Genomic DNA, 8,403 nt, shown 5'->3' with positions numbered 1-8,403 from the left:
AATTTTGTCCCTCCTTCCAGTCCACCATCAGACCAATCAAAGGACACTTCCTTTTACAAGCCTTATTGCATCTTAGGCTGCAAGGAATTTCCTAATGAAGCTAATTTTAATTTCAGCACATCTGCTCATATTTATCAACACACAAAAACACAGATACTGAATCCATTTGTCACAGTGTCACATGTTGAAATACAGAAATAGTGGCAGTAAACATACCTTTATCACCCTGTAATAAAAAATAGCCCTGGCAAAATCACCGCTAGGTGTGTGCGCAGAAGCTAGCAGAATATCTTGATATGTAAGGTTAATTAACTAAAAACAAAATCATGCCTTCATTTCCCTTTCCCCATAGCCAAACTGAACAGGATGGAACTACGGATTATGGCAAATCACCAACCATCTTATACTACCATCCCGTCCACCTGCCAATTGGCATACAATATTTTGTATGTACACAATCTACATACATATCTGCTTGAGACTCCTGAAAACATTGATTCTTACTGCCACTGGCACTCATCATTTTTAATCAAATCTACTTAGCTCCCACTGAAAAAGGGATGCTCTTAAAATATAGTGAAAAAACATTAGTTAAATTATTGACACGATGGTGGAAACAATTAATCAGCTTCCTGTTTTTGGGCAAACATCCTGAGGTATGCCTAGAGAGTCAGTAACATTGTGACTGGAATTCATCAAAATCAGGGACACCATGGCATTGGATCTGCAAGAGTAACACCACAAGAAAAATCACTCACAGGGACATGCCAAACTTATGGGACAATTTAGGTTTGTAAATGGTACAACCCGTTATACAGGACTACTCAGTAAAAAGTCAGCTGATTCCAAAGACTTTACTGATAATTCAGCCCTTCCCCCCTTTCAAGTTCTGTTTTATGTTAGATATAATTTGTAAAAGTAGAAAATGTACATTCACATATATATTCCTAGAAAGAGTAGATAATACCTATCTGTCTAGTAATTGGATAAAGAAAAAAAAATTTGTGAGGGAATAAAAGACGGCAAATAAAATTAGCAGAAAACATTTGTTTTTTTGTTTTTCTTTTTAAATATACCTAAAAAGGTTGCATTTCCATTGCTCAATTACAAAATAACTGTATTGTAAGAATAAACAGAGCAGAACATTATTGTACATACATAGAAATAAACATGGATACTGCAATTTTATCTGGAAAAAAATAATAATAATAATTATAAAATTATAATTACATAGTATTAAAGACAAAAGACAACTTTATAGATGAACAAATTGTTTTCATGCCTTTAACTCTTAAAAAATAAAAAAATAAACTTGTTGCTGTTTCTCATACACATTGTTTGCTTTAAAATTGATTTAGAATAAAAAATGGTTGCAATGTCTTCCACACTGGCTTAAGCTAGATATTTAAATGAAATTTTTTTACATTTTGTCAGCCAACAGAATTATAGAGGCCACAGCTTGATAAAGGTACTGTTTCTGATTTCAGAAGTGAAGATAAAAAATGCCCAACCTGGATTCCATTAACATATTTGTATTCCTGTTATTCTGGTCAGGTTTTCAGTGTTGTCTGAACCTCCCCCAGAGTGCTAGCCAAAGCCCTGAAATGGATGGATTAGCTACAGGCAATTACAGACTTTTTAAAAATGCTATCCTTTTTTTCTTTTTTTTTTTATTCAGTTAGGAAGCTGGAAATATGTGTCCGCTACAAAAAATTAAGGTTTTTATTATTTTTAATAATAAACAGAAAACATTGTCTCTTGGGCCCCCACACACATAAACAGTCACACGCACATTGCTATTTTGTATTAAAACACCTGTAACTCCTACTGGTGTTAAGATGAGTTATTGCTCAGATGACTTCTATATAACTGTTAATATACAGATATGTGCACCCTCTACAATTCAAGAGTGAATTGTTAATTTTGTGAACCCATCACGTGACATCCTTGAGAGAATAAGCAAGAAGGGAATTAGCTGGTGCTACATATCTCCAAAGTAGACCAAGTAACTTAAGCAGGAAAATGTGCACATATCAAACACAAATGCACACTGCCAGAGCCTATATACAGCGGACACTGAAAAGGTGAAAAATGAAATGTTTCTGAAAGGTGTAAGAGTATCAATCAAATATATTTTGTTTTGTTTTTTCTTGCCCATCTTATATCAATTGTTTAATCTACCCCTTCACCATCATTCATTTTTTAATTATTTTTTATAATAATAACTATAATAATAATAATAATATCTTTACAAATATTCTGAATTTCCTATATACTGTGTATTTCCTAATGTTATGTCACCCCAAATATATCACTGAGAACACACCTTCAGCAACCCCATTCTAACTGAGTCTTAAAGAATCAAACACATCAGCGGCTTCTGTCTGGCCAGTTGTAATTTCATGGTACACTGAAAATGTTTACATGTATTGCCAAATCAAATAAAATGTAGAAAAATAATTGCACCGAACCAGTCATTCATAAATTAAATATCCATTACACCAAAAATTCTTCTACCTTAAATTCCAATAGCTGCCTCAGATTTTTTTTGTGGAAATGTTTCAAATAGTATGCATGTATGAAAACCTGATATCATATTTATTGTTGATATAAACACATTTTGGTCAATATAAGTAGTGCAATATGTGCAAAGCAAATGAAAGCAAACAAAACCTAAAGCAGTAAGGGACAGGTTTCCAATGCCTGTATAAAAAATAGATGTTATGTTAAAATATCAGTACTACAACATAATTATTACTTTAATATTATTTATGGGTTTTAAATACAACTAAAAATACATATTAAGAATGAATACAGATATTCATTATTAATATATAATAGGCTTATGTTTTCTTTTGAGATATTGTGAAGACCACTCCCCCCACCTCTTCCAAAAAGTGCAGAAAGCATACAAAGACACTTTTTTGACACAATGTCTGATTTGACATTGGGGTGTGCCAACTTTAAATAAAGCCAACCTGACTATGCAAGCTACTGTAAATGATCCAAAACAACACAGAGGCTTTACGTGTGACAATAAAACAGAACTTATGAAATATAAAGGAAGAATCAACTGTTAACATGATGAATTTCAAGAGCATATACCAATAAATAGTACCAGACAAGAGCAGAAATGTCCTACAGAATAAAATGTGCACCGTTATTTTGCATGTTTTTTTTTCTTTTTCTTTAAATCAGAGGATGAATAATAAACATTTGTTATTCACAATATACTGTATGTATGATTATACTTGTTAAGCTTCATTTCGGTAAATTTACCTGTACATCTACATTAATATGTATGTAATCTTAAAAGTAAAAAAAATATATTTTGCATCGACAGATATGAATCACAACCTTTTATATCCATCCATTTTCGTTTTGATGGCATCTGATGTCAGTCATGTAATGCGGTTCTAAAAATAAGAATAACATAGTCCGGCACACCCCAGGTTTATCTTCCTTAACGATGGTTCCCTAGTGCCAAAGCACCTTCCAACTTATAGAAATTCATGTTTATATATTTAAATGTATAGTCAAGCAGTTCAAAATTGACTAAACGTTGTCTGCTTCTCAAGAACTTCAAGGTAGTCCGGCTCCACTTGAAGTTTAGCTTTTAATTCCAAATATTCATTCCTGGTGGGCTCAATGTAAATAGTACTTGGTGTTGTGCTGTACAACACAGTCTCTCGTATCCTCTCGGGATGCAAGAACTGGCGCCTGACATCATAGTTCGGTGTATAGGTATAAGAAGCAGGGCCACTGTACTTATATTCGTAACTGTGTCCAGAGGGCGACTGTTTGTCAGGCTCAAGAATGGCTCTGAAGAAGTGCTCAGCATCTTGCACAGGGGAGGGATCATCACGTGGTTCTATAGTACTCACACTGTATGTGGGACTCCTGAGACCACTGTCCCTCTCTTCATCAGTGTTGTTCCTGTACGACACCTTTAGCTCATGCAGGTCTCTATAATCCTCCACTGCATTGCCTTCTCTAGACCTATAAATGGGATTTTTGCACATGTGACCCAGCGAGTGTGGAATATACTCATAAACATGTCCCGCAGGGGGTTTAACTTTTGGGACTGACCTGTTACTATAAAGACTATAGTGCAAGTTGAATGAGCTCACATCAGAGTTATTTGTGCTGGTACGTTCATTTTGAGACTTTTTACGTCGTTTCATCACGACCACGAACAGTCCCGCAGCAACAAAAACCGACATTATAAACACCAAAAGGAGGCTCAAAATCAACACAGACAGCGGGACTGTGCTGGAGGGTGTGTATCTCAAGGAGCTTTCTATAGTAGTTGGGCTCTCTGATAAAGACTCTTCAGTTGGAGACAGTGTTGAGACAATCACATCAGAATAGTCTGTACACAGCTGATCAGAACTGACAGAACGCACATCCTGCCCAGTGAGCTTTTTTGGCGTTTCACACAGCACACCATTCACCACTGTGCCGGCATTAAGCAGCTCCAACCACATTTTCATGCCCACCACATCGCAGGAACAATCCCATGGGTTCTCATGTAGGTCTATCTGCACAAGAGATTTCAGGTGATCTAAGACACCATTTACTGGGAGATTCTGGAAATGGTTACTGCAGAGGTTAAGTCTGGCTAGTGTCAAGCCAGAAAATACGCCACCAGGCAGGGTTTTCAGAACATTGTTGTTTAGGAAAAGTAACTGGAGATTGGGTAGATATTGAAAGGTTCCTGACACTATTTCTCTGATTACATTGTATTCTAAGTACAAGTATTGCAGACTTTGGAGGCCATAAAACATATCTATTGTGAGGCGCTCAATCAAATTGCCATTCAAATACAACCTACGCAAATGTGCTAAGTCCCCAAAGGCTCTATCATGAATGATAGCTATTCGGTTGTTTCCAAGGTGAAGCAGATCTAATCCAGTGGCCTCAATGAAATCAGATCTTCGAACAACTGAAATATAATTTCCTGTAAGGTACATCTTTTTTGGATTGTATGGTTTAGGCTTTAAATCAGAGATGTTTTCTATTTTTCTTTCTTGACAATTAACATTCAGGCCAAGGTCAGAGATTTGTAAATTGCACGTGCAAGCCGCTGGGCAGTCCAAAGGCACAGGAGATTTAGTTTGATAAGCAATTATGGGACCATAGTTGTATGGGATATTAGAGGGGATGCGAGATGTGGGTTTGGTCTTTGACCTGCTCAATTGACCAGTGCCCTTTGTTGGCCTTGAAGAAGACCGTAAAACTGCGGATGATGTAGCCGATACTGTCACCACTGCAGGCATGGTCTGGAAGTATCCAATCGTGCTCAGAGGTGGCTGTGGCCGCATTTCATACTCTGAAATGGCTCTCCTGGGGCATAATTCCTGCTTGGAAACCTCATCCAGGTCTCTCCCATGCAGCCGAAAAGGCGTTTCACAAACAACCTCCCCCACTAAGGCAGTGTAGGAGATGCTCTCCAGCCAGGCCTTCAGAGTAATGAGTTCGCAAGAACAATTCCATGGGTTCTCCTCTAACTGTAATTCCACTACTTTATCCATGTGTTCCAGAAGGCCCACATATGGGAACATTTTCAGCCGATTGCCCCTCAGATCAAGGTGAGTCAGGGGAACATGTCGGAAAATATTGGTAGGCAGAGCCGATAGCAAGTTGTCATTCAGAATCAGCACTTCCAGGTGGTGAAGTTTACCAAAGGCATTGGGTTCTATGTGGGTGATGTAATTGTAATCAATCTGCAGGTACTCCAATCTCTCAAGGCCCACAAAAGTATCATCCCTCAGGGCATCGATTTTGTTATTGTTGAGATGCAACCGCCTTAATCCCTGAAGTCCATTGAATGCACCCGTTTCAACCTCAGATATGTCATTGTTCCCTAAATGTAAAATAGTAACCGCCGTGTAATTGATGAAGTCATTTGGAGATAGCCTCTTTAGGAGATTTCCAGTCAGTAGGAGATGGTACATGGGAAAACGCACAGGGCTAATTTCCGACAGCCGGACGATTCCTCTGTTCTCACAGCTCACTGTCAGAATCCCGTCCTTCTCCTCGCATGTACAAAGATTTCTACAAATCTCCCCATAACCATCATACATCTCCACGAAGCTGAGAGATGTGGTAACAAGCAGGGTGAATTTCCATATCCAGATAGGCATTTTCACAGAAATAGACGGCCAGATTTACTGTAGTGCAGTAGCAGTACGTAACATCATCTAAAAAATAAAAATAAATCAATGAACATAATAACAATAATAATAATAATAATAATAATAATAATAAAAATGCAAACAGTGAAACATAACAAGTATATCCTATATATAAACCCTTGCAATACAAGACTGTCAGGATTCTGCAATTAACACAAACACAATAAAACAAATAAAAGTACGTTAAAATATTCCTGATAAATATTAACTTTAACCTTAACGACAATTTGAATATTTACATTATTTTTCTTTATCTTATTACTGCATAAAATGGCAAGGAGGCATTCGAGATTTTTAGACTACTAGCCATAAATAAGTATAAATATTTTCGACACATTCACCCATGTAATAAAATGAAATTCCAAATAAATGTATATAGCATCACGATTCTAATGAAACAAATGCATGCTACACTGATGGCTTTACAACGCGGTCTGTGGCTATACAATATGTACAGCCGGCGTGAAAAATGTGAGTTGTCTTATTAGAATAATCTTTTGAAACAACTAGTTAAAAATGCAAAAACTCACAGGTAACCCCCGACATTTTTTCGTTATCGTGCAAATCAATAATTTTCCGATTCGTACGTGATTCTTACAGATGAAAGTATACTTAACCTCGATAATGCAGCCTTTTCCAGATGCATTCGCCGCACTCACCATGCATATCCAACGACTTAAAAGTGGCATTGCATTATTCCGATTGCAAACTATTTAGTTTAACGTGTCGTAAAACGGGCCCACGAAAAGCATGCAGATCAGGGTATTTATCAAGAGAAATGTGCATCGCCGATCTCACAAGGGCAAGAAATGCTGATTATAACAGCGACGACAGTCACAGCTCCCCAGAAAAAAAGAGCGGAGTTCATTAAAAAGCACAAACGGAAATACTACGTCATTGTCTTAATACGCAGCATTTCACCTCGATCAGGCAGAAATAATACAATATTAAACCTGTTTTTCTTGTGCCGATTTGGCCGAAGAACCTCTTGATTTACACACAAACCCACTCCCTCATGTCTCTCTCTCTCTGTCTCCGTGTCACACACACACGCGCTCGCACGCACGCACATATCTTCACACGCTCGTTCACACAGGGCGATGCACACACAATAACTAGTGAATTTATTTATTTTATATTTATATATATATATTGTGTGTTTGTGTGTGTGTGTGTGTGTGTGCGAGTTCCCCTACTAAATCCAGAGTCCCTGTTAAACCTGACCATTGCTCCTGGCTGTCTCCATCATGCATAACAGTTTAGAGCCGAAACATTTTCGTATCCTTCAAAAGCCATTCGTTTAATCTGGTATCCCTATTCACTGTTTCTCTGCACATTAATTTCTTCGGCTGTTTACATATTAGACTATCAAAATTGTGCGACCGAACCACTCATTTCTTACGTGCTAGGGTTTTCTCTTGTTGTTTTTGAGATCGTGAGAATTCCATTATCACCAAGAGAGATGTACAAGTACTTCTATATAAAAACCTTTTTCATATATTAAACCCCGTTTGACCATGTAGTGATCCATGTATATGGTATAATACGAAGTAATAATGGCTCAATTCAATTGTCTTCATTGCTTTGGCAAAAGAAAAATCTGTATGTGTGTATTCCAACTAAACCTGGAAAATCTATCGTAACATAATATAATTTTGCAAAGCGCACAGAATCAGAGACAGATTGCATTTCAGGACCATAGACAGAGCTTATTCTGGTTTTGGTAAGATCAAAGGGAAACCGGTAATTACTTCGGATGAAATTTCGAATTTCTTACCCGGTCGGACTCTCTGAATGCCAAACCATTACAATAGGAGCAGTTTCCACCCGTACCGCTCAGATTGACATTTACTTCTCTGCTCTCTCGTTTTTCCTGACTGTCAAATCCTTCAAGTGGAGCCTCCGAGCTTTCTATGCTCCGTGCACCAGGCGTTGAATTGCCTCATTCACGCCTGCAACGTGACGGTCAAGCGGACAAAGCAGGTTACAGCGTTTCTCAGTAAAGATCTGACCTCCACACAGCAATTTTAAACAAGCAGTTTATCAAGGGTATACATTAAAAGAGCGCTATAAATACTCGCAAAATCACAAAAAGCATCGGTTGCATGAAGGTAAGGCTTATTTTGCCGTAGAACACAAAGATGAAACGGTAAAAGAAAGCATGGAACCCCCAACATCTTTCCAGTGGTATGGCTTATTTGTGCTG

At 37.6% G+C, this 8,403-nt stretch overlaps 1 protein-coding gene across 4 annotated transcripts; it reads right to left on the bottom strand.

The window, feature by feature from the left end:
- Positions 1-1,203: 1,203 nt before the first annotated feature.
- LOC140577551 (SLIT and NTRK-like protein 5) lies at positions 1,204-8,074 on the bottom strand. 4 transcript variants are annotated; one of them, XM_072708810.1, is made up of 2 exons: positions 7,975-8,074; positions 1,204-6,203 (listed from the first exon to the last, which is right to left on the bottom strand). In XM_072708810.1, the coding sequence occupies exon 2, from the start codon at positions 6,144-6,146 to the stop codon at positions 3,546-3,548; it is 2,601 nt and encodes an 866-aa protein (XP_072564911.1). In that variant the 5' UTR covers positions 6,147-6,203; positions 7,975-8,074; the 3' UTR covers positions 1,204-3,545. The 4 variants fall into 4 exon arrangements, with proteins under 4 accessions (XP_072564911.1, XP_072564912.1, XP_072564909.1 ...); XM_072708811.1 differs by lacking the exon at positions 7,975-8,074 and adding an exon at positions 7,151-7,276; XM_072708808.1 differs by lacking the exon at positions 7,975-8,074 and adding an exon at positions 6,815-7,233.
- Positions 8,075-8,403: the final 329 nt, after the last annotated feature.

The sequence above is a fragment of the Paramormyrops kingsleyae genome, unplaced genomic scaffold (assembly GCF_048594095.1).
Source record: "Paramormyrops kingsleyae isolate MSU_618 unplaced genomic scaffold, PKINGS_0.4 ups353, whole genome shotgun sequence".
In the NCBI taxonomy this organism is placed as follows: Eukaryota; Metazoa; Chordata; class Actinopteri; order Osteoglossiformes; family Mormyridae; genus Paramormyrops; species Paramormyrops kingsleyae.
Note: the sequence above shows the minus strand (reverse complement) of the source record. Positions and strands in the feature narration are given on the sequence as shown.